This window comes from Fringilla coelebs (genome assembly GCF_963513975.1).
Source record: "Fringilla coelebs genome assembly, chromosome: 4".
NCBI lineage: Eukaryota > Metazoa > Chordata > Aves > Passeriformes > Fringillidae > Fringilla > Fringilla coelebs.
This window is the reverse complement of record NC_140032.1, coordinates 8,439,543-8,467,316: the sequence shown is the minus strand read 5'-3', so window position 1 is coordinate 8,467,316 and position 27,774 is coordinate 8,439,543. Positions and strand designations below refer to the sequence as shown.

At 37.6% G+C, this 27,774-nt stretch overlaps 1 protein-coding gene across 1 annotated transcript in view; it reads right to left on the bottom strand.

Moving 5' to 3' along the window:
• Positions 1–27,774, bottom strand: part of NSD2 (nuclear receptor binding SET domain protein 2) — a gene marked incomplete at its 3' end in the record, with an annotated part of 95,281 nt that overhangs the window by 29,460 nt on the left and 38,047 nt on the right. The window contains exons 2-7 of the mRNA XM_084204372.1: positions 27,049–27,674; positions 11,783–11,948; positions 7,676–7,842; positions 6,830–7,321; positions 2,483–2,627; positions 1,380–1,457 (exon numbers count right to left, since the gene is read on the bottom strand). Coding sequence (XP_084060498.1) covers positions 1,380–1,457; positions 2,483–2,627; positions 6,830–7,321; positions 7,676–7,842; positions 11,783–11,948; positions 27,049–27,645 — 1,645 coding nt within the window. The 5' untranslated portion in view covers positions 27,646–27,674. The remainder of the gene's footprint in view (positions 1–1,379; positions 1,458–2,482; positions 2,628–6,829; positions 7,322–7,675; positions 7,843–11,782; positions 11,949–27,048; positions 27,675–27,774) is intronic.

Below are 27,774 nucleotides of genomic sequence, written 5' to 3'. Positions count from 1 at the left end.
AATAATCTAAAACCCACTTTGAAATTATTTGAACTGATCTAGTTATTTAAGGTACTTTTCTTTCAGTCATTATTTTCAAAACATGGTTAAACATTAACACAGTTTGATGACCTCTTAATGCTTAGGCCCTGGTTTCTGGTGCTGAAGACTAACTCTAGAACACATCTAAATCAACTGCTTCATACTCAAGTTATTTTACAAAGATGAGTCTACCTACACAAGCACTAGTTTAAGATCTGAATGTTACTGCCCAACATTTATTTCATATCATCAGACTGCATGTGATTGACCTCTACAGCTTTTAACTCTCCTGACACTTTCTAACAGCGTCTTACCACTAAAATTACTTTCCAAGTCTCTTCCTTAAGCCTACTTTGTGTGGTGACATCGATTAAGGAGCCTCAGAAAAAGACAAGATGTCACCAACTGTACAGATTCATTCTCTTTCTGGTATGGCAATTCCAGACTCTAACTAGCTGATTGTATTTTACATGTAAGATCCCTTCCTTTATGAATCCTATGAACAGAACCACACTGGCCATTTTAGACCATCAAGTTATTTATGTATTTAGATGGTTGTTCACTGTAAAGTTCAAGCAGCTGCTAAATACCAAAGGTCAGTGAGTAATCTACATACCCCTGCCACACGTTCCACTATTGTCTGCACCTCAGAAAGATAGATGAGGGTTTGGGAAGTGGTCTGTTTCATCAAGATGAAATGACAACATAATTAGACTCTCCAGTACTCTCTAGTTTATGAAGCTACAGAGTATTATTAGTATGAAAATTGCAAGCTCCAGGGGCACAAATATGTTAACTGAAAATTGCCCTACAGCTACAAGCATTCTATTCCAGTGGGAACAAATGTCTGTAAATATTAAAAATATAGCAACTTGAAAATATGGATCATTTTCAAATTAATGTTCTTATCTAAACAATCTAGGACATATTCTATGATCCAACTGAATCCACAAAGCAGACTGAAATGGCTCCAGGAGAACCTGCTACTTACAAAAAGCCAGCAAAAGAAATCCCACAACATTCTTCCAAGTTTAAGATAAGAGGATGGGGAACAAGTGAACTGACATTTTTTCATCTGTAAGTAACTATAAATGTACACAATATATGTACTAGAAACACCTGGTACAGGTACAATTTCAATTACATTTCTTGCAATATGACACTGAGGAAGGTGAACAAAATTCAGCACTACAGTGTTAAGATATTTAATTTGGGATCCATTAAAGTTCTACCGTCAAGGAAGACAACATCTGAGATAAAATAAAGAGATTATGATAGGTGGGCGATTACATAAAAAAATACACTCAACAGCTACTTATAATGATGAGCTATTTGCACAGAACACAAATTTCAATTACTTCTGGATCTTGATCTCCTTTTAGGTGAGTCTTGAAACACTTTACGTTTGGCCTCTCCAATATTCTTCAATGATGAACCTTGAGAGATACAGAACGTGTTTTTTTTTTAAACTGATATCCAAATATTTAACACTTAAAATTTAAAGTTAAAAACTTTTCAATTTTCCACAAAATGATGTTATTTCACACACACACACAGATAGTTAACAAAACTGACTGCCATTTTTATACAAGTTTTTCCAAGTCTCACAAACTTTCAAACACTCCCTCTCATTCTTGTCATTGCCCAAAGCAGCACCTGTTGGCTTCTAATACTTCCATATAAGTCTTCTTACAGAGCTGTAAAACTATTTAAATTTGAAAAATGATAGCTAGTTAAATTTGATAAAGTTCATGCAAATGGCAAACTATATTCTTCCTCCTCCTTTCTCAAGTAAGTGACTCCAAACCCCCTCAAATATTTTGGAAAACAATTGAGACTGTTCATCAAAAACAAACACCAGAAAAAAGCAACAAAAATACAAGGAGAAAAAAATAAAGTATTTGCAAACTTGCACACAAAGTCCTAAAAACTTTGAGTAGCACAATAAAATGCCAAATGGCTGAAGGGTACAGAATAAAGTCTGGAATAGTTCTTCCTGAGTTGATGATGATGTGAAGTAATACACTTTAGGCATATATGAAGAAAAGGTGTAGCACTGATTAAATTTTATAAACGGTTTCTAACTGTTCTATAAAAACAACATCTCAGATTTTACTAGCAGTTAACACTTCATCTTCCCTTCCCACCATCCACTTGTAACAAGCAGTGGATGCAATGGCAGCTGCTTATGGGCAGAAGAAGAATGAGAAATCAGCAATGTCTAAACAGCAGAAGGTTTACATATAACAACTTTTCAGAACAATGAGCAAGAAATGTAGACTTCATGGGTTGCGTTTATTGTAACCATTGGCATTCCTTCGCTATTGGCACAAACACCAAGAATTAAAACTGGAAAACAGTGAAAGCTGTTTTCCCTACAGGGTCTCAAATATGTGCTTAGTTTAATGCCACTATGTATATCAAATTTAGTTAGAGTACACTAGCACAGTTTTACGTTTACCAGAGTCTTCTTCAGATTTGGGAGAGGTCACTATGGCAAACTTTGTGTTATAGCGAGCTTTCTGTTTTTCACTAAGCATGTTCCACTGCGATTCGAGCAGCTCTTCAATCTCCTCACTTGAAGCATCTGGATGTTCAGCAACCACCTATACATGCAGAAATAGGGTTGAATTAAAAAAAAGTGACCATTGGAAAGAATGGTGTACACACTTCCATCACTTTGGAAAACTGGATACAAACAATATCTAATATTTCTGCTGTAGACAGAATTAGAATAAAACCTACTGTATCCAGTTTTGCTTTGAATAACCACTTCTCTCTCTGTCTTTGAAAAAAAAATTACTAGCTTATTCAGAAGTATTAAGACTAATTTTAGAAGTATCTATTTGCCTTTTACCATTCAAAAAATGGAGTAAGTGGAGTTAAGTATGAATCTTGTCCTGTGGTCATTAAAAAAAAAAAGGTATTGTTTCTCAATGAAGTTTAAATATAGATCTACAAATGACAGGCAAGCAATACTGGAATATACATTTGCCTAGAAAGAAATCCATCAATTCAGAGCAAAACTCATTAATCATAGAACTCAGTACACCTAACTCAGCAGAGATTTATGTAAGTTAGCATCTGATGTAACATTTTCCTGTATTGATTCATCATTTTTGTATTATGTGTATGAACACTAGGAACACACAAGCTGTGCATCTTTTTTAATGATATAAGCAGGACACAAAATATCCATCAACATGGAGTTTAATAGAGTTTCTAGAAGTATATTCAACAAAAAAAAAATATCCAGTATTAAAAAGAAAGAAAAAATCATCCCGAACTCCTTCAGTATGCCCCTACTTCTACTTAAGGAAAATAAGATTTGATTAATCATACAAGTCAAAAAACTCCATGCTTGTGCAGAAATGAAAAAGTAAGTTTAAAAACAATCCTTCTCATCTCATTACCCAGCATGGTCCAGAATTCTAAGTGATGCAACTGATACCCCAAAAACACAGAGCAAATAAAAACTAAGTCAAGAAAGCCAATTGTTCAAAGAGCAACACTATTCAACAGCACAGAAATACAATTCTTCTGGTAAGGTGAAATGATTAAACCTAATTTCTTAGAATTTAGGGTCTTAAAACTACATTTCCTGTTACCAAAGATGATGCAAGTGTGACTGTTGCTTTTCCTAGTGTTAAAATAACTGCAGTACCTTCCTTCCATTCCTAGGTGTCTAGTACAGAAATCCATGCATTAATTTTTCTCCTAGTAGAGTACCAAAAATTATTTTGTTTCTATCTGGCATAATCTGCATAAAGCTTGAGGAGTACAACTACCTTTGAAAGCCTCTACTCATTTTGATTAAAATCCAACAACTGGATTCACATTATTGAAAGGGAGGAACATAAACCCACAAGATACCCCCTTCCACAAATCTCACTTCTTCAGGACATGAAATTAGCATCAATTTCGACTGTTGTCACAAATGTACAGGTCATTGTGCTCAATGAGGGCACAGAGACTCATTTAATTCTCCAAGAAATAACCAGATTTAGTCTACATTAACATTACCTCCAGTCTCAACAAAATAAGAATAAAAATAACTTTCAGCTCACTAGCAGCACTGTAAAATGACAAGGAAAAGACACTCAGAATTCCTAATGGTGAAGGGACCCTTGCAAATACAGCCTCCAAGGAAAATGCTCAGTCTTCTCCAAAGTCTCCATGTTAGTGAAATTATTCCTTAATTTTCCTCACAACAGACTCAAGGCCCAAAACAATCAATGCAAACAGTGTAGCTCTCTGCCTCTCACTTGAATGACACCTTTATCTCCAGCCAGACACTTCCCTCCAGTGCTTATTAGCCTTGTATTTTTCACAGGGGAAGCACACAATACAATAATACAAATACATCTTTACTCCTTTGGTAACAGCACAAAATACTTAATGCATCACTACAACCACAAAAGTGCTCCAAGCTTTCAGCACCTCCCTCAGGGATGTGGGAAGTGCGTCTCTTAAATCATTAAAAACATTCTCCAGCAGTTAAATAATAATAAAATCAAACCCATACATGAATCTCACTACCACACAAAGCCAGACTCCAAGCAAGACACAGCAGAAATGGCTCTACTTTTAAGAGAGGTATTAGTAGAGGAGTCTTCAGCCATTCCTTTCACTTTCATCCCTTCCCAAGACTGGGGACAGAGAGCCTCTTCTGGGTCTGTAATGTTCCTTTTTTCTCAGTTTCTACAAGCAAATACTAAGAAAGCCATACATTAAACTCTCCAGTGCCACCAGTACAAGCAGCTCAAAACCAGGTTTGTTTTTTAGCCAATATTATCACTCTTTCTAAAGCATAGAACATCTACAACAAACTTGGTGAAAGTCATGCAGGTTGAACCAGATAAGCCTAACAGAAGGGGACACTCCAAATCTTAGGTTAGAATCTCTACCTTCCACCAATGGCATGAACCTGCCAGTTTAAAAGCAACATGAAAGGCAAAAAGCATAAATATCTAAGTTGGTGTTTCCTCACTTTGCCAGTCAAATTCCAATCAAGACAAAGGGAAGACAAGTTCCTCTGATGATCAGTCAGAGGTATCTGCAGTTTTCACAACCTAGTTCTGTCCTACCCACAGAAGTGTTTCTGTACCTGTTAGAATGGATCACACATTCAGGCAGATTTGGGTTTTCATGACAGATCTTATTAAAAGGTATTCTAGGCAGAAATGGTAGGATGCTTTCTCTCTAAGAATACGTAATATTTTTAAACTTTGTGCAACATTAGCCACTATCATCACTGAGAATTTCAAGTTTAAGAAAGTTTTTCAATTTCCTGAAATGACACTGAAGAAAAAGTATTTCCTCAATTTCATATATTCTAATAGTCTTCATATTATCCATCTATTAACTACAGTATAACCACAGCAGGGAACAAAGGCTGATAACTGGCACACAAAATAGAAATCACAGAGACTCAGCACATCTCTTCTCTGCAAGGTGTGTTTGGCTAAGAGTACATAAAGGCAGCCATCATAATCTCATTTCTTCCAGAAAAGCAACTGTATGTCCCTCAATATTGCAAAACACTTCTTGCTATGTACATTGAAGGCCAAGGGAATTACCTCTTGCAATGTCACTTACAGAAGAACTGTGAATAGAACTCATGTCTCCAGCATGAGACAGATGATTTACCCACACAGCTTTTCATAATTAATGTGCCAAAATCTGTATTTAATGGTTTGGCTACAAAACCATTTCCTTTCCAGAGCCAGCAAACCACAATGTCAATGCTCTTCTCAACTTAACCAAAGCCACTAAAAGGTTTATGTAGCACTGTGCTCATTTTCATTCTCAATATTACCTTAAGTTTCAATGATCTAATAGGATCCCAAGCTGAACCACAACTAATTGATTTCCATCCAACAGAATCTGCTTTCCAATATTTCTTTATAAAGTTTGCATCTATTAATTATTTTCTAATACAAATATGCTATAATGAAGTCAACCATTCAGTAGCTAAAGAGTATGACAAAGTCAGCACTAACTTCCTGATCCTTCTGTGAACAACATGTAATAGTACAATAAAACATAAGATACCACACTAGCTTCAGATCATGGAACAGTACTGTAAATGGAGCAAAAGGTTGTAAGGACAAAAAATGGTAACTCCTGATTTTAAAGTAATGAGCTACACCAGCAGTAGTGCTTTTACACTATTAAGTCCTCCTAAAAAATGTTGATAATAAGGTATTTATTTATTCTACCTTGTATTGGAGTGTAAGTGCCTCAAGAGGACTTAGTTTCTGTCCCAGAAGACTGCACACACTGACAGTGATTTTTACAAGCTTTGGTAAGCAGCTTCTTTTGAAGCTCAGCAAAAGGTACTGGATAAGTACATTAAGTTTTGAGGTGTTCAAATATAAAGGAACACAGAATCAACTGAGCCATGTCCTCAGTAAGAATGTAAAAGCTATCTACAAGCAGATTGCCATGGAACAGCATGATCTTTGTTATATTTGTCTGAGCATATATGCATATGTATTACATTGTACATATATTAAAGACAAAATATGGCTAATACAAAGATTGGTTTATGTGGGAAGACACTAAGACAACTTTTACTTGAAATACAGTAGCAGTTATCAGCATCTTGTTTATATTGCTCACTTACATTCCCTTCTTCCTCTATTTCTGTCTAGAATAAGATTTGATGGAGGCATACCTTGTCAAACCCAGAATATTATGGATTGTGCAGTAATAACTAATTTTTGTTTACTAAAGTAAAGTGGTTTCTTCAAGTACAGAAATGAGAAGAGGCAATCAACAATAGTAACAGCTAAAAGAGACTAACCTCATCTCTGTACTTCTGACAAAAGACCAAAAACTGAGATACTGCATCGCCTTTTCTGCTTCGTGGAGTAGATGCTGGAGTTTTCTTTCTATTGAGAGGGGAGCCTATCCCTCTTTTGGATTCTGCCTGTTCAGATGACTTTTGAGGAGTAGTATTCTTATCCTCCAACTGACTGCTCTCTTGCATATCATCAGCAGCAGAGAGTTTTGATGTCCTTCTCCTCCTCTTGCTAGGAATGCCAGACTCCTTCATTGATTTCAGATTTGGAGTGGTTTCTTCATGTGAGCAGGATGACTCATCCATCTCCTCCAAGGGCTCCACAGCAATGCCAACCTCCTTTGCCACTCGAGGATTGAGGTGGGGTCTGTCCCTGACATAGAGGAAGGTGTACTTGGCCTTGCGCTCCTCCACTGTCATGGCCACCGCTTCACTGGCCTGCTTCACACCCATCTCCCACTGCGGCCGCAGCTTCCCCGACACCGGCTTCAGCATCTGCAAGAGGAGACAGCCCTGTGAGCAATCTGCCCACATGTGATTGCAAAATGCTGACATTAACACCCAACAGTCCCAACAGACAGACTAACTGTCATGCAGCTCTAATTCAGAGTTCAAATGGAGCTCCACTGGATACTACTGATACCACAGATGACAAAGCAGAAGAGTACTGATGTTTACTGAGTAACAAACAGTGGTAAATCACCCCATCCTTTGCATCTATAAATGAAATGTAAGACTCCTGTAAAACAAGCTGTCTTTAAGCTTTTTATAATACCTATTTCTATCTGTACATCTCTGTAATGCTAAAATAAAAAGCTCCAAATGTTGCCTGATTTGGTAACCTCTTACCTTTATTTTCTCTGCTTTAGTGAGGGCTTGTCTTGCACTCTCTTGGCATAATTGTTCAAACTGATCTTTTTCTTTGAAGGGCACCAGGCTCTTCTCAAATATCCAGGCTCGCTCTGGGGCATCTCCAAAAAATTGAACGTGATATTGACGAAAACTCTTCTTCTGTCCTAAAAATTAAAAAAAACCCACATGTACTTAAGATACAGACTCTGGTAAGCCCCTGCAGACTTGAAGTGTGTAAGCTGATACAGCTGCTATAACAAAAGCACAATAAAACTGGATAACCTTTCAAAAAACCATTTAAATCAGCCTGAAAGTCTCTGAGATATAATGTATGAAGTCTGACCCAAAAGCTCAATAGTTTAATTCCCATCAAGAACATGCTTGGCTAAATTAACTGGATGTTACAATCACCTGCCAGTTTTCCATGTATATTAACTTTACATATAGGTCTTGGTGTTTCTGAAAATTAATTCAGCATTCATTTCTCAATGAACACTGAGAAAGTTGCACAGCTTGGAGAGCTTGTGCACTGAGCCTCCTCTCTACACCTCCTCTACTTTATCTTTCAATATTCCTTAACAGAGACACATACTTCATTTGGTTTTGACCCTTGCAATGAAAACTTCATAATAATCAAGATTTTTCAGGAATAAAAGAAATCAATAAAGGATTTGGCTGGTGGAAGGGAGAGTGGAGGGATACGAGTACAATTTTAACATCTAAATAAGCATTTTTTCTTCTAAAATTAAAAATATTCCCTTTTTTCCCCTAGAAAAACAAGAGGAACATTGTCTCACTGTGGCATAATACAGGCATACAAGCTTTCCCTTCCAAAGGTCTCAGCTATTCTAGAGAGAAGGGGGAAGAAACCACTTTCAAAACTCATCACAGGGTTCATAGTTAACAATGAATTTCTAAAAGGCCGAGGTAAGAGATCACACTTAAGATGTCCTCTAACACCTTGTTCATTAGAACTTGCAGGTTTGCTAAGTGTTCAGATTATGGTCTTGTTTAAAAATAGAAAAGGTTTTAACCTGCACTTCTGTGTCAGCAAATTCAATCCTGCTGGATGAAATATGCTCCCTACAGTACCTGTGGTTCCTCCAGTGTCACCACACCAGTTTGTCCGACACACAGAGTGGACAGCAGACAAACTCAGGGAGGGATGGACACCCAGAAGGTAAAAATAACAGCCACAATTCTGTTACAGGTGACTTCAGACTAGGTCTAGATTCCATTAGGAATTCCATTATTCATACACTGCATGTCTTCAGGCTTAGTCACCAAATAGATCTAGTTGGCTGCTTCATACTCTATTTTTGGGGTTTCTGGAGTTAGAAAAAACTTTCTTTTCATGGTGATTCAGCCAATAATGGCGATTATTTTAATAGGGGATTAATCTTGCTGTAAAATGTGGCATCTGGAAGGGTAATATGAAATCAACCTAATTAATGGTACGGGCAAAAATTTTAATATATACATGTAATGTTCTGTAACAATTACAAACTTACACTATATATAAAAACATCTATGAGTACTTCAAGAATTACAATGACTCATCTCAGATCAGATAGGAGAATCTAGAGGAAGGGCAAAGGGAAAGTCTTGGGATTGTAACCATCACACATCCAATCAGTAGTCTAACATATGTTCCAGTGTTGTGTAGTCAGGAACAATTGTCTTGCACAGCAACTACTTTGTGCTTATCTTATCAAGAAAATGTTTAAGTAGTGACTACAGAGCTCTTGTGACTTAATCTCTGACTTCATCTATTTTACCAGGATGCCCTGGCTGCACACAGAGATGCCACAGCCTAGGTTTCCAACTTCCTGTAAAGATCTGCCAAGCAGGCAGGCACCGTGCTCCTTTTGCACTGTAATGCTGCACAGCTCTAATTGCCTGCCACTAGAGTCACAAACCTAGTGGTAAATCTTCAGGTATCATCTGAGAGTTGAATTTGTACCAATGCTCTTGGATAAAATAATGGCATTCATTTGTGGCCTCATTTCTCTTCACAGAGAAAAGCAAGGCACAACTTCCCAAGAATTTTTGGGGATTCACATTCTCTGAACCTCAGAGAAAGGAAAAAACAATTCTCATCTCATTTATTGCTCCTGTGTTATTCACAAGTGGAATGCATTGTGGAAGATTGTTTACCTGAAGGGAATTGGTAATTGGATTCTGGTGTGAGTGTTTTGATTCATTGACCAATTGAATCCAGGTGTGTGTCAGGACTGTTGGCTGACAGTCATGAGATTCTGGGCAGTTTTACTGAGTTGAGTGCTTGTGCAGTTTCAGTTTAGATGTAATGTAATACAGTATAGAACAGTATAGTATAATAATTAATTGGCCTTCTGATATCAGTGGAGTCAGATGCATCATTTCTCCCCACTGTCGGGGTTGCCTTGATTTTCTGATATTCATTAATGGTTGTTACATAGGGAAACTTAATTTTTGGCCCACAGAATCCTGAAGCAACTAATTGTTGGCAGTTTGGGAGAGTGTTCTGGGAACCCACCACTTCCCTGGTGCTTCTCTGTATCTGAGCATCTGTGGTTGACCACAGCCAGAGACAGGATATTCAGTGAGACAGAGGTTTAGCCAGACTCCGCACAGACTTTTACACAAAAATGTACTTCCCACAAGTTGAGAGTTATTAATTTTTATTAAGCCTAATCAGATGGAATGATCAAATCAAGCAGCAACATCCAGAAATTCAGACTGCTTATAAACACTTGATCCTAAGCCTAGAAATAAGAAATACAGAGACCTAGCTCAGTATTTCTACAGCTCCCTGATAAATCAAAGACCTTTTCTTTTTGCAAGAAGAGACTTTTGATAGTGCCTAAATAATAGAGTAGGTGGAAGGTAAGACTGGAAATACCTACTGATAGAAATACACACATCAGAATGCATTTGCTAGTCAGGATGGATGCTCAGACCCTGACTAAACACCTCAAGGAAAAGGCAGGCCCAAACCAACTCCAGAGCAAATATCAGAAATCACCATCATTCCCATCACTTCAAAGAGAGGGAAATGAACATTACATGGGCCCTTCTTTCTGTTTGTGCTCCACAGGCTGCATTCAGACATTTGGTACTGGGTTTTCCTGGGTCTGTTACTACAGTTTCTGATAAAGATGTACCACGAAGATTCTGGATAATGAACATAAACCTTGTTCCTTTCAAGGAACAGAGCAATTGTTAGGAACACATACACAGCTCTACTACTCTCAAAATCCATCTCTTTATGTCATAGTAGACCTAATAATCCAAAGACTAAAAGCGACAGGGACTGCCTGATCCAAACTCTGGAAGACTGCAACAAGGAAAATTTGTTTGAGGAGTCTATAATAATCATTCCAACAACTGTATTAAGAATGTTTGAAAAGATTCTTAAGAAGCCATTTAGTTTACTACCAATTTTGAATCTAGCTATAATCCTAGAGATATTAATTCAATTTGTTCTTAAAAACCTCCTATGAATGAGATCAGACCAATTTCTCTGGGCAATCCATCCCAGTGCTTCACTGCTTTCAGCCCTTCCAACTACTTCTTAATGTGTAGTCTAAATATTTATTGCTACTAAAGACTCAAAAACTTGCAGGTATCAGAACAGAGAACAAAGGTGCAAATGAGATTAAGAAATTGTACAGATTCATTCCTAAAAATTTCATTCACACTTGGTAGTTCCTGCATTTAAAATCAACTTATCTATTATCTGTAGATATCAGTATTGACTCTATGAATCAGAGAAAATTTACCTGCCTGAATTATGGATTGCTTCATCAGGAATATTTAATTCCCATCAGCTTCAATAAAATTTTTAGCCTGTATGAATTTACCAAGCATCTCCACAGAAACAATGAAAAACACTGTTAGGTTTGGTTTTTTTTCCTTTTTTAAGAAGACTCCACACAGTTTGACAGCTCACAATTTTGGGATCTTTCAGAGAACACAGGAGTTAAAAGACAGACTGCTATATGCTCAAGAATAACATTTACATGATTTTAACATTCCTGCTGACAACAAGTTGCACAGATGAAAACCAGAATTTTTGCAAAACAATCATTTTGTACACCTGAAGAAATCTGAATTACATACCTTTTAGTTTAGTGTAGGCATGGAGAACAGGATCAGCAGAAACCATACATGGCCACCATGGGAAACCAGACACTTTTGACCACACTAGATCTCCTATATTATACTTCAACAGATGGACTTTTTCCTCTTTGATGGTATTTTGAGTTGGATCTCTCTTAGCAGGAGCCTTGAAAAGAAAAAAAGAAAAGCCAAACTGATCATCTTTTTTTCAGATATGCATCAGGGGTAATAGGAGGAAAATAAGAAATAGTTGATAAGAATAAAGTGCTGTCATGTTTGCTAGTAAACAATAACTGCATTTCATGTGTAATGAAAACCTTAAAGTTTAAGTCATAGCTTTTGTTCTCTAACAGTGAAAAAAATCCACATTCCAGTTACAGTTTTGTTTTTAATTAGAAATATTGGCAAGTAAGCTGTGGTTTACCTTTATCTTTTCAAATAACTTCTGAGAGGCCATCAGGAAGGCTTAATTTGATTTCAAATACATTACCTGAGCACTGGATGTAGATGTGGAAAAGTCAACCTCCCTCTGTATTGAGTATTATTAATCAAGTTAAGTGCTATACACACAAATGTACTATTAGATTTAAAAAAAAAAAAAAAAATCAAAAAACCAAAACCAAACAAAACCCCCAGACTAGAAGAGACTGAAATATTGTCTTTGTGTCTGAATAGAAACTACAAAAATAACCAGTTTTAAAACCTCAAGCCCTCCATCTTTCAGCTGTTTTTTCACATACTGAGAACTTGTAACATGAACCATTCCCCACATACTTTTGTGAGTTTTTTTCTGTTCCAGTTCTAACAGTAAAAGTTTGTGAGTGCTCCATTGATGCTGTAAAGCTATTTTACCTATTGGAAAACAATTACAGAACTATTTCCACTTCAAGGGATAGATTTAGCTACAAGGGTGTTTCATGTTCCCCCCATGACAGACACATTTTTACTACATCATAACAAAGTTCAGCAACACAGACATCTATTCACCAACTAAAACCATTTCACTGAGTTAGCTGCATTTTGTCTCTTTGGCTTCATTTGTTCCATTTGATATAAACAGAGGGCACCTTTATCTAGGTAAGCATTAACTCTGTAAAAAAGCACAGGAGGTATCTCATTACAGACCTATCACATATTTCATAAAATCCCATATTTTGACTCTCCTTTTTAATTTTCTAGTAGTAAATTTATATGCAACATTTATAATTCATCTTGTATAATACCAGCTCATCATTGAGAAGGCAGCTAAAATTAATTAAAAGTGGCAAGAGGAAAGAAGACAGGTAAGAGAGCAGAAATCTAGAATTTAGAAACAAGTACTTGGAGCATTTTGCTGAATCAGAGTAGGTCACTTTACCTTGTTCATATTTACAAATCCAGCAAATACTCCCACAAATAATTACACATTATATTCCAAACACAAACAACTAAAATCTTTGATTTGATGCAACTGCATAGAGATTTATTTGCAACTCAAACATAGAGAGGTAAATCCAGTCAAAACCCCTAAAACTCAAGGTACTCTCAAATTCATTTCTCATTTCTCTGCTTGGTAAAAATACATGAAGCCATGTCCTCTGATTGCTAGGGACAATTACTCATCCATGATTCAGCTTTTCTGATGAATTAAGACTTGGTTCATGTGACTCCAGCTAGAGCTACATTCCCATGTCTCAAGTTTTTTTGGCTCTCTGAGGATTCTCTAAGACTGTCAGAAAACCCCTCCTGTGACCCTGCCTCAAGTCCAGCACTCCCAACAGACCTAAAAGATTCCAAGCAGATGTGAAAAATCAAATGCTCTTTCTAGCAGTTAAACATGATGTGAAAAGTTATGCTTAAAAGCCGAAAATTAAGAAGCCCATATGTCAGGGGTAGGTCTGGAAAAACATTAATCCTAACACAACAAACCAACCTCAGCATTTCAGCTGAGGAGGTATGATGGAATTTTTTTTCAATGAATCAACTTTTCAGAAATGTGAAAGTTACTCAGGAGTCTGAAACTCATTTTTAATTTATGACTCCCTGTATTCTTCAGAAAGTGCAACCAAGCTACAAAGATTTACGACTTTAGTCTGAGAGGGAGCTGGCTGGAATAATGAGAAGGCTCTGGCAGTGCTTCTAACTGCAGCATAATATAAAAGGGGTGGCAGTACAGGGGTGAATATCACATTCCAATGTGTCTACAACCACTTCCCAAAATTTTAGAAATGCCCAGAATTCTTTTGCCATACTGGATCATGACAAAAAACTTGAAAATGAGAGGCTCTGACAAAACCTGCAAGGTTTATCTGTGGTGGGCTTGATGTACTTATGTTTTTTCCTATTGATAAAACATTCATACTTTCAAGGAATGGCAAAATACAGCATAGCATTCAATATCCATGGAGCTCTCATATGAGATTTTTAAGAAGTCTACAGAAAATATCACCACTTGCTCACTTCCATCTTACTTTCCCACACCATTCTGGTTTAGTTTGATTTTCTCATTCTGGGAATTGCTCTGATGTATTCCATAGGTATCCCAACAGGAAATAATGAGGCGCAATTCCTGGCAAGAACTTTGGACATGCAGCTGTAGGACACCAACAGTTTATTCAATACTCCCTCTCAGAAACATTTATGCAAACCAAATGCAGTCACATGTATAGATTTTACAGTCACATGCATAGATTTTACTTCAGTATCCAGGTAGGGTTGTTTTAATCATTAATGCAAGGAGGGAAAAAAAATAATATCTGAACAAATCTGCCACCCAATCCCCTCCTGGTATCTCTCTTCTCATACACTGAGGACTGAAGCTCCTTTATAAGACACTTGTATTCTCTGCATTTTTAAAGAACAGGAGATCACTGTCCAGTTACAAAGTGGTATAGAAGAAAAGTAATTTGGTTCGCAGCTTCTTTTTCCTCCCACAGTTTTTAGGGAAGTCTGAACTCATAACAGTATGAGGTCAGACAGCCCAGGGCATCTGAGTGCCCCCATGAAGATGGGGAGCAGGACTAGAAGCACAGCCCTGTGAGCTGTGTGAATGCAGGGAACATCTCCTCCTGCCAGGCCTGACCAATTCTTCCTGTGATGACACTTCAGCAAACAAATTAAGATGGGAAACTCCTGGTTTAGAACTGTAAAGATCACATTAAAAAAATACCTTCCCCTCAAATTATGGCTCCTTTGTGTCTTTTTCATGACTTCTTTTTTCTTGAAATTGTTCTCGCTTGTAATTAGATCTCCTGCCCATTAATGTCAACAGCCTCCCTGTGCTGCAGAGGAGCACAGAACACTCTCTGGTTCTGTCACTGCTAAGGAAGTCTGGAGTGCCCTGCATATGCCCCATCCCATTACTTTTAACTGCAGTTTCGCCAGAATTAAAACAATTTAACTGCAGAACTTCTTTAACCTTTCCATCCTTAATTATAGGCAAGCTCTGCAGCCTGAGGAACGCCCACCTCAGTCACCCTAGCCCCAGACTTTCAACCAGTTACACTAAACATCAGAAGGAAACAGCTTGGGATCAGAGTACTTTTCAACTTTAAGGAATTTGAGGATTTTGTTCCCCTTTCAAGCATGAGACTGCAGAGAATTCACAAAGATGGGCAGTGCTGAAGTGGAGGTGATGACTCCCACACAGACTAATCCTAACACTGGATACACAAACCATTCCACAGGCTTTGCACTACTCAGGATGGCAGGCACAGGAATTCCTGACTTTCTGGAGTAATGAAGCAGTTGCTTGGAAAGGCAGCTAGATGGATTTCAAGTTTATTTTGTCCAAGATGATGTGGAGTGTGAAAATTGACTAGTTCCTTTACAGTAACTGAGTTTTTTTCCTTTGAGAAATTATGACTAAAGGAGAAGCAGCATCCTGAAAAACTCATCTGGGCCAGCAGCTGCAATAGGCTGAGAAGGACTGAAAAATAAAACAAAAATTTAACATGCCTTTCCTGTTTCCTTAACATATGACAGATTTGTTTGTCATTCCCTCAGCACTTTCACAGGCAATGAGTGACAGGCAGATTGACAAGAATTCACAACACTGCTGTCAGCATTCTACCAGCCCAAAGAAGTGTTTGGCCATAGAAAACACTAGTTTTTAGTTAACTTTGGCTACATTTGCTCAAAAAAATCCAATCAACTTCCATTTAGTTGTAATCTGCCTGAATATGATGAGACAAGAACACACCATGAATAATAGGTCATTTCAAAGCTTAAAAGTGTCTTTAAATGACCAAAGCCAAACTCATTTAAGGACAGCATCTTTACTGCATTGAGAGCTTTAGGTTTGTTTGTAGACTCTGCTATGAAAACACCACGATGAGTGTTTAGTAAACAAGGGAGAAAGATAGTTTTTTTAAAAACACCTGGAAAGCTTTTAGGTGGTGTCAGATTGAAATTACTTCATCCCTTTTACAAGTACAGAGTGGTGTTTTGTGTATATTTCAGCTATTTTGTGAGTATATGCTCACGTGTAAGGAACTATAACCCTTCAAAATTATTGCAAATTACCTTGAGCATCTAAGAACTACTACTTCACTATATAAACTTGAAAAGCTATAGAAATAAAAAAAAAATCCTCTGCTAATTGTCACAAAGGGATTATACAAAGAACAATGTTGAGAACTGATGAAGTTCTCACATCACAACATCACAAAAATTTAATACTGGACAAAAAAAGTACAAACCATTAGGACAAGTGAAGACAGCAAATGCTCTTTTCTGTGTAATGTAACTAGGAAGTACATATTGAACAGCTTAAGCTGCAGATATTTGGTATTTCCGTTTTCATTTTCAATTCAGTTTCACTCTGTACCAAAGAACTTCCACTTTCACTATAGCAGAGGGCCCTGCTACAAACACAGACTGCTGGAGGTCCAGCTGCAGGCCAGGATGAAACCAAAGCTCCTCACATTACAAAGAAACTAAACCAAAATAACCAAAGCTCCTAAACAGAATATATACAATTAAAAAGTATTTTGAATTGAAGCTAGAACTTCAACACAAACTTAAATCAAGCCTATTTCTTCCCTATGGAAAAAGATAAGATTTACTATGGAAAAAACTAAACTTGGTTGCTGACCAAACCCACATTATTTTTCTCTTCCTGCTATCTACTTGTGCTGTGCTTTGTCAGCTAAAACTCCAACTGTCTCTCATGATCCTGTGTAATGAAAATAAAAGTGAAAATGTTTTGTTTTGTCTTCCCTGTCTATCAGCACAGACAGAGAACTAAGGAAATGGTAGTAGAAAAAACTTCATTCCTTTCAGAGGTTCAGGAGAGGTGGTTGGTATGTCTGGAGAAGAGAGCAACAGAACAGAAAATATTATTTTTGTAATATTTTACTGATTGAATTTCCCAACGATTAATGACATTATAACCTAAAAAAACAACAAACCAAAGTAACAGGACAACAATCACACACCTTCCTTCCTCAAAAAAAACCACCATAACAATTATTTTCTTAGAAAATCTCTTGCTTTGTGAAAAATTCAGGAATTTCATATGCCAAAAGACAAATCCACATTCAGTCTTCAGCCCAAGGCACCCAGGGACACAGGTACTGTCCCCAAGAGTGACACCCTGTCACCCCACAGAGAAATGGCTGCTTCTCACTCTGTGACTGGGGACAGAAGTCTCATTAACTCAAATCACTTCAAACCCCAAAACTACAACTACAGCTGATCAAAAGCAGTGCAAACTCCTCTCTGTGTACTATTGCTTCAAATAAAAAATGTGGCAACTTAAGTCTCATTCTATGTGATTCTGTCTATAAAAATACAGTATCCTCACCACTCTAACTGCTTAAGCGGTTTTAAATTTTTTTAAAGATTATAATTCATACATTATAGTTAATCTGCCTATCCCCAAAGGGCCTGAGAGGCCCTATGTTTATTCAAGTATCTCCCACATTCTAGGATGTAGGGGAGTATATTCAGATAGTAAATGACAAGTAGCTGAACACATTAAGAATAAAACAGAAGTTTTTTTCACTTGTTATATTCTGTTCACTACGTAATGGAAGAATTGCTGTGCAATTACACACTTACAAACCACTGCCTACAGAGAGAATGGTTCAGGCAGAAGAGTAAAGAGTAAACCAGAACCTCACAAGATGCAGGAAAAATGTGGACTTATTACTACAAAATGGAGAAGGATGAGGAAACAAAGAAAGAAGCAATGAACTGGCAAAGTTTTATGTTCCATCTCCAGTAAAACAGAAGAGGACACTACAACAGAGCATTCAAAAGACTGCAGCTCCCAAAAGGCCATTGCATCCATATCTGCACAATTAAATCTGCAACAACTTCATAAAATATACAGTGAGGTAAAGAGTACTGAGGGGAAAGAAGACAGGAAATGTCTACATCAGAACAGAAAAGCAAACAAACTCTATTCTGAAATGGCATGTTAAGTTTTTCAGATTTGTAATTGTTTTATATCAAACTAGAGATTTAACTAAAATCTTCCAAATTCAATTTTGAGAGCAATGACATTAAATGTTTTTCATCAAGTTATCTTTCACTTTCTTCTATTACTAACCACTTACTTAATTTCTTCTATCACTAAAAGGGAATCAAATCTGACAGTGTGAAAAATTATGTTTGCAGATGACAGTATATTCTTATCTTCCTGCCACAATCCAGATTATTTTTTTCCCCTCAATGTGCTTAGGCGGTAAAGCTATAAAATAATGTCAAAAAATGCTGAAGAAAATCACTGCAGATCTGAAAACTATTCTGTGCTGGCTGAGGCTGTTTGAACCACATATCAAGTTTTACCACAATGGGTTTGTTTCCTTGTTTCTTCCCACAAACTCATCTAAAGCAGATAGTGAACAGCAGGCTGAGAATCATCATGCAGGACCCTTCTCTCCAGGAGGGAAAGCAAACAAAAGACAAAATTAATTTAAGTTTAGACAGGGATGTATGTTTTTTTCAGCATGTAGGTTGTGAATTTTAAAACAAGACAGAAGTTCAAATTTGTCTTTCAAATCAAGCAGTAAACTCCTGGTTTCATTTCAATTCCTTTTTTTTCTGGCTTTGGTTCCCTCATTAGCAAGTCTCTAGCAGATGAGAAAATTCCATTTAAAAGCAAATCTGTCTACTCAAAGCAGTCTTCCTTTACCCAAACACTATATAAGCAAGTATTTCAGACATAAACTTTAAATGATATTTTAGTAACTAGGACACAACTCTTCTTTCAGAGTAAAGAGCTGAAGACAAACAGACTCAATCACTCACAGATTCAGTAAAACGTGAGATCTGGAACACTTCCCAACCCTCAGTCTTTCTTAAAAATATGGAGATTAGTTTCTTTCAGCTGTTTTAATGAATTTCTGCATTTTCATTTAGATGACCTCCTAAATTTTAAGTTACTGGCTCATTAATGAAAGGTTCCATGTTTCAGAAATTTAAACTAGATAATGTTTGATCATAATGAATACGCCCACCTTTTATAATGAGTATTAGAAAAAGATTTCTGCCTGTATCCTGTGTGTCTAACCTTCACCCACCCTCAAAGGTTTAAACTTTTGATGTGGTATCTGGGTATAAAAGACAGTGTGGATACAAGATGCTACAGAAATCTGTAAAAACATAACTGCAGAGCCATGAGGAACTCTGGCATGAAAAATGATTATTTCTGAACAATTTCCATATGAACTTCACACAGGATAACAGAGTGAAAGCTAAATCATCTCAGCATACCTACAGATTTTCAGAATGCCATATCCATATGTAGCTTGTTATCTGCATGTACCATGTTTCACATTCTTCAAGATCAGAATCTGTAACAGGACCTTATCTTTAGCACTCTTCTACACCCTTACAGAGTTTTCACAAGACACTTTCTGAACAGGTATCCTCCTCCTGGCAGCTCACAGACATCCAGGACAGCATGGGTACATGTTCTGAATCCTAATATTGTCAGAAAACTGAAAAACCCAAGTCCAGACAGCACTGCCAAAAGGCCACTAGATTTACAGGACACTTTTCTGGTGAAGGCAGAGACTTCTCTCTACCCTTCTTTTCATTAAAAACAAGAACACTTCTGAAGGCAGCTGCCCAAGCTTAAACAGAACAAATAATTATTTGGCATAAAAGGGCTCTGTTAGTTGACTAATATTTTGACATAGTCCAAGCACTATTTTGCTTTAGAGATCAGATCTTTAAAATGAATTCCCACACCTAAAGGCAGGCACAAGAACCGTCACAAGTTCTGCTGTTAAATTCACCTAGCAGGTCCTCCTCTTCTACAGATGAAATGCCAAATCAGTGGTTAATAAGCCTGAGACAGGTGGGGGAAGACAACCAAGAAAATCCTGAACAGACAGACAGACATTACCTTAACTTGGCAATGCTGAAGCTTATTTCTGAAACATCCCTTATTTCCAGCAATAAAAATGTACAGAAAACCTGGGAAACCCCAACCCCATATGAATATTAAAACAGGGCAATCTTTGCAGTGCAAAATCACGATGCACGTAACCAAAGTGCATTCCAAAGTCAATTCCAGCAGAACTAAGATCCCAAATCGTTTCACTTCATCACAAGCATCCACAACATACACTCAAGTTGACATTTATTTACCAAACAAACAAAACAGCAAAAAATAAACAAAATCAAGCTTTTATAGCATTAGTTGCTGCTATGAGGTCACAAATTCCCTTCCTCACACAAGCACAGCAGGGTTTGTTTAACAAACATATACACAAGACTCAGTTTTCCCTCTTCAGTGAGCTTTCAAAATAGTAATCTAAAAATTTTTAAAAACAGTCCTTCTGAGAAGGGAATTGATTTCTGATTATTGACAACATACAGTTTTAGCTACTACTATTTTATGATGCATGGAAGCACAACTCCTGTAGATACTTGAGGTATTCACAAAAAGCAAAAATATTAGCTCAATTGGATCTCTTTATTTATAATTGAAAGATGATGAGAGATGGTAATAGAGAAACATAAAATTAGTGTCTGTGGACAAAGACTTCTTTTGGAGAACCTAAAGGTCATGTGCCCCACATAAAATCCACTCTAAAACAAGGAAACTTGTAAAGGAGGTTGAACCCACTGCTCCAAGACAGATCAAAATATTTTGCTTTTGCTACTTTGCCTAAGGGTTAATACAAAATATCTTTCTTTCTTGACAGAAGGGGGCTATAAGGGCCAGAAATTACATCTGGTACAGATCACTAATGTTTCCCAAATATCTGCCTGTAAATCCATCCAAGTAACACAACCCTGAACTTCAGATCTAACTCCTTGCTACACGTGAGATTTAGACATGCATTATTTTGATTAAGCAGAACACTGAGCAGAGCAACAGAAAGGCTAAAAAAACCAGTGAAACAAGCATCAAGTTCCTTGCCAAACCAACCTATAGTGGTCAATACAGAAGGAGGAAAAGGAAAAACTGAGATTTTAAATCACTTAAATCATGACATTACCTGTGCAAAAACTGACAATAAATCTGGTCAGCTTATAAAACCAGAAACCGCCATTAATCTCTCAACACCATCTGCTGCTGACATGTAAAGGGAAGTCAGTTCTTCAAAAGATGGCTTACTCACCACTTTACTTCATCTATCATGTCCACCATAATGCCCAAAAGACCAAAATAAAATAGAAAAAGCTCTGGAATGCACAAGCCAATGATAAATATGAAAAAATGCAAGAGATGCTGACATTCTTTGAATTTGACTTAGCTACATCTGGTCAGCTCTTTTCTACAGAAACCTGGCTCAGTGTTCAGAAGCAGTCAGGAATCAATCATATGCTAAGTATTACTCATAATGAAAAATAATGAAATTAAGAACAATATAGAAAATAATTAACATGCCACTGTATGCATTCACAAGACATTTATATTTTGAATGTCCTCTATTGCTCTGGTTCCTTATTCTAAAATAAAATAAAACACAAGACTGCACAACCCAAAGTGCAGAAACAGGGTAACGTGAAGTAGCATTCTGGAATTGCTTCTGTAATATGTGGAACAACACACCCGTACTGGACAAGCTGAAATTCAAAATAGAGCAGGTTTGTGAGAAATCTACACAATGACCAGTAAAAGAAGTCCACGATCCCTATTTCTATTATTATGGCAGAATCTAGCAAAACAAGTAGGCAGCAAATTGAAAAGGTGAAAGAGCTGCTTAATTGCCTTGTTACTTCATGTACTGGATGCAAAAAGCTCACACTGGCTCAAAGAGAACCCAAGGTCTCCTTCCATGAATTCAGCCATCTACAGCCATTAAATACAAAGTCACCAGCTCCAGAAACCTCTGAGTCACAAACTGCTGGAGGCTGAGTATATCCAAAAGGAGCATCACTCACTCTATGATTTGCAATATCTGTATTCCCCATTATGCCTCCTCCACTGAACCCTCCCCGAGCTGAGGTGCTGAATTAAATGGCTCCTTGATCCAACTTGGTGCTATTCTTAGTATTTTTGTCAACACTTCAAGATATTACTTCATACTCCATTTGGATTCTCCCACCAATGTGTTTATGAAGAGAGAGGACAAAAATATGTATTTAGGGAACACTTCTTGGGACAACAGTTTTACGTAAAAAGCGCACTTAAATCAGCCACTTTTACATACAAGAACAGGAAGTCTGGTATGGAAAGCCTGAACAAATACTCAGGTTTTCTGCAATTAATTTTGTAGCCACTCTGAGAATACTCACAGCTCCCCTCAAACCAGTACAATGCTGTATGCTTTTTAGTGCTTCTGAAAGAACAAATGGTTCTTTAAGATACTTTCCCAATGAGGCATTAAGAAAAAACAATTTAAAGTACTGAAGTAACAATTACTGCTGCACATCATGAGCTGCTTAGCACTAACAAGTTCTCAAGGCTCAGCTAAATTTAATCCTTTACCAAGGGCTAATGCAAAACAGTATTTCAGAAACTCTCCCAAAAAGGGTAAGAAGTTATTTCTCCTGTTCCTGAAGAGATTTTTAGGATTACTCCTTCTCCTTTGGGATCCTGGTGACATCAGCTAGACAGCCTGTGTAATCACTTGCCTGAAGACAGGATCTGATACCTCAAAAAAGTCTATTAAAAAGGAAAACATAACTGAGTTCATTTTATCCTACAATTATAAATCCTGATTCCTGTGGCAGCTCAGCTGCACATTTTGTGACAAATAGAGTAACTGTGCTTTACATGGAATTTCTAACAACTGATGATAAGAAACAATCAAGTCCTTCCCCTGAAAACGCATACTTGTTTTACTTGTTTTTCTTTTTGAAATTAAGACAAAATGAGCAATCTTGGGGTCTGTCTGTACCATCTGCAATAATAAAACATTCAAGGAACACCACTCTCCAATATTACAAAGGGAACTTGTTGCTTTGTGCTGGCCTCTACCTGATTAGATGCAAACATCAGAGAAATATCATCACCTTCACTGGTCCCCAGCTTCCTGTATTTAGTTACCACAGACACTATTAGAAGATCATCCTCAGACTGTTTCAGTTCTCCTCTTACTGGGTTTTAAATCTTCGCCAGTAATTAGATATTGGATATAATGGAGCTAGCCAGAAAGTTTTCCTCTGTGAAGGTGAAATGGCAAATAAACATATGACAAGGACAAGTGGAATTTCTCCAGCAATTTGCAACTGCCCCCCATGTAGTTACTGCAAGGTCATTACAGGCCATATCCTGCAGAGAGAGAGAGAGGAAAAACCTGCCAAGTTTCTGGTATAATTCTAGAAGAGAACTACATGAAAAGCGGATAGGAAGCTATGTGGAAGGTATAGTTTCTGGATCATGTACAAGTATTACACAGCTGGAAACCTTAAACTAGCAAGTAGAGCAGATGTGGACTTCCAGGTTTGTTCTGGACATAGTGCTGCTGGCTTTTGTGAGCTACTGCACCTGTGCTGGGAAGCCAGGCCAAGAAGCCCGGCCAAAAGGGCAAACTGCCACATGTAAGCCCATCCCAGCTTCTGCAGAAGGAGCTCAGATGTGCCAGGATCACAGACTGGGCTGCTCCCCCACTCAGAGAGCACAGACCTACCCAGGGACCCCCAGCATGAGAGCTGCACACATATGTACTCTCTGTTTCCAGCACAGAAACTCTGCACTGCTCTAGGGATCATACTGGGATTACTTCACATTCATATATGAAATAAACCTCTGCTGTTCTCCTCCAAACAGGATCGCTTCACTTCTAACACCAGCAATGAGTAAGAAAATCTCATTCCTCACTGGTAGTGAAAACAGTGACTTGAAAAGCAGTCAGGACAAATCCCAGTCCCAGGGCACCCCGGCACATGAGCAGCTCCAGGAGCCCACGATTCTGGCACTGATTCAAACCTCTAACATGTGATATCCACCACCCATAACACAGAACATTCAGGGTGCACTGCCTTGGCTTCAAAGTTGTGAAACCAAGCCTTATCATGAGAGGCCTGGATTTTAAAGTAAACTCCTCAGGTGGAGAGAAGGGTGAAAAGAAGGAGGGGAGGAGGAAAGAGGCACAGATTGTCCCACTTCATCTCCTTTACCCTGGGAAAATGAAAGCATTACAGCTGTTTCTCAGAGGCCTGGAAAAGCTGGTGGTTATCGACAGAAATCTAACTCATATCAGAGCTGGGCAGATCCCATTTACTCCCAGCTGAAAACTAACTCACAGACAATGTTTTAAATAGCCTTCATTTCTGTTAACAAAAAATGCCCAAACAACAAGAACACCCAACAGCAGAGCACTGGAACATTTGTTACATGATATGCCTCTCACCTCAGTGCAATAGTAATCTGCTGTGTCCATCAGACAGAGATATGATTACCCTACACAAAAGGCTGCATTTGAAACATGGTGATTTTTGTTAAATCAAAGGACTAAGAGGCTGGACTACAAGAAACAGAGAGAAACCAGATGAAAAATAAAACCAGACAAACAGGTTCTGCATTAACTTGTAACCTACAATAAACAGGTACCTGAGTGCAAAATTAATCAGCTTTTACTCTAAGGATATTTACCTAATTTCCACTTTGCAGCCACAATCAGCTACATAAAACCACAGTATGATGCACTAACATAAAGGCCTTGGATGGTGGCCATGGATGCTGGCTAGAGCCTGAAACCAAACACTGATACTAAGACATTACAGTTATCATCACAGAAAACACATGTATGTCACAAGCCTGACAAATACACGTGGACAAACATTTGAAAAATCTCCTTCACATGTTCCTTCATATTTGTTTTTCCTTATTTAAAACCTGCACAGTTGCAAACCCTCCCTGTGACAGAAAAAAAGCCCCAGGTTTTTTACAATCAAGGAATTATAAAATAACATCTTGCAACCTTTAAATGCTTCTCCTTTTGACCTTTGTGCTTTAAAGTGCACTATGCTAGGAAAAAAAGAAGTCAGAAGTGTGACCCTCTGTTTCAAACTCTGAAAAGAGCAAAGTTGCAATATTGCAAGGGCTGAGATGAAGCAGGTGGTTGCCTCGACTGGGCAGTTTGGTAGCTCAGGGGTTTGGCACAGGAGCAAATAACCCTATCAGTCAGCAGCCACTGAGCCCCAACCACTCTGGGAAACAGCGTTGATGTGGTTTTCTCCTGATAATTTCTGCCCAAAAGACAGCTCAAGGAAACCAGACAAACCTTTCTTTTCACTTTAAATGAACTGCGCACCAGGAAAAATTAAAGGCCACTCTCAATGGACAACAATGTAAAGGGCTTCAGAACAAACTGCTCAGGTGGACATATTAAATATCACCTCCTCTTTCTGAAAAAAAAACCAAAATAACAAACCCACACAAATATGCTTCAGTCGTCAATGCTATTAAACATGCCAACTTTTAGTCCAATTTATCCTTATTAACAATGAGCTGGACAAAGAATTACTCGAAATATTGATTCTGTCCATACCTTTTACCACTGAGTAATGATTCAGAAAAGTCTGAACCAGTTAGTGTTAAAACATTCTCCTTAAGTAAATTAAAGAAAACAAACTCTTGAACATTCTTGAAAACGTGAGTATTGATAATTTTAGTAGAGATTACACACTCAAACCATAAACAAATGGTTAATTTTTCTGATACCTAGAAAAACATTTACATAGTTCTGTGAACTCATTTATTATTTAGTTTTATTGAAAAGAACTGCAAATAAAATCAGCAATACAGCAACTCTGTTTCTTCTCTGTACGTGTGACCTCGGAAGAAAGTAACAATCAACAGGGCTGTGTTAATGGCAGGACTGGAAGGTCTTAGAGGTATTTTTCAGCCCACGATTCCATGATTAACTGCAGCTGACAGAAAACCGTAACATACGTTCTGTGTTTAAGGTGTGCAAAACCAGGACCTTTTAACAATCCAAAGCATTCATTAACAATCACCATTGTTATACAACACCATTCTGAATTATTCACTGAGAAACCTAATATACATAGAAGTATCCCTGCTATGTAGGGTTTTTCCTCTGAGATAAAGCTATTGCAAACCACATTCCTTTAAATGGAGTCTAGCAATAAAAGCTAAGTAAAGGGGGAAAAGGCTTCCCAGCAGCATTCTTATTTACAACTTGGTATGGCAAATTAAAAAAAAGTGTAAACATTTCTGCCAACATTTAAAAGAAGTAAAAAACCAAAGAGCGTCATCACAAAATTAATGACGCCAAATACAAGATCTAGATATTTTCAATTAAAATAAGTCACTGGGTTATAGCAAGCAAAACCATCTCTTTTCAGATCACAAATAGGCATAGGGACTGCATTTCAACTGCCAAACTCTGATGGCAAAGAGGCTGGCTGATCAGCCAGCTGACTGAGTACATTTTTCTTTTAATTCAGAATCAGAAATAGAGAAAAAGGTAGGTTGTTGTTTTTTTTTTAAACATATGCTTATTAAGAAGCCAGAATACCTTGTTCTCCAGGAGTTAAAGACCATCTCTAAACCTATAGGCCTCCTCAGCTCCCTTGCTCAGGTGCACATCCTGACTAGGTATTGACTACATGTCTAGAAGAAGTTTCTGTTTCATATATCACATACTTCACATGCCCTAATTTGCTCTGGAGACTTACTTTACTGATATGGAAACGGAATTTATGGGGTACTCCTATCCTAGGGAGGAAACAGGTACTAGAACTAGAGTGCTTCTGTTCTTTATTTGAGACAAAGAAAGGCACAGAAAATTATTCTCCTCATTTGTGGAAGGCACCTACTAAATCCCTGAAGATGAGCATACAAACACTGAAATTCCTGTATGATTAACAAACCTTACAAAACACAGAAAACATTAAAGAAGTACTACCTTCTTTTCAGTGGTGCTTGAAGTCTTTGATACTAATGCTGTTTCAACAAGACCCTGCTCAAGTAAGGAGTCATATTTTATGCTTCTTTTTCTGCTTCTCCTCTCCTTGTTTGCTGGCTTCTGTTCATTTTCCTCTGATTGAGACACATCTGCACCATTGTCTCCACAAATGGAGGACTCGAAAAGAGGCTTCCCATTCATGTAGGTTTTAGTGATTTTCAGCTTTATTTCTGGAGAGCCGTTCTTGATAGGAGTAGTGTTGGGGGGTGTTCCAACTCCCTTTATTTCCTGAGGTTCAAAGCGCAGCTTGGCATCCTGGGCCCCGGACTCGCCATTAAACACCCGAGAGGTCAGATCTTTCAATTTATCAGCTGGAATAAATGGAAGAGTCTCATGGCCATTATATTTTTGCATGACTCCTTCCTGTAGAGTGGCAGAAAGTTGTGCTTTGCCCAAGTAGACAGAACATTCACGATTCACTTCACAATTCTGAGGTTTCCCATTGGTATTTCCAAGGATCTCTGGTACCTGCTTCATTTTGATGCAGTTAATTTTTTGAGTTAACAGTTGAGAACTTCTTTTGATGCTAAAGTCCATTCAGCCCAGATGTTTCCAGTCTTACACTGCTATATTAAGACAAAAAGACAAAAAATGTTTTTAACAAGAAAAGTCAAAAGCTATTAAGTATTCAGAAAGATGTCAGCAGTAATATAAAACTCAACATAC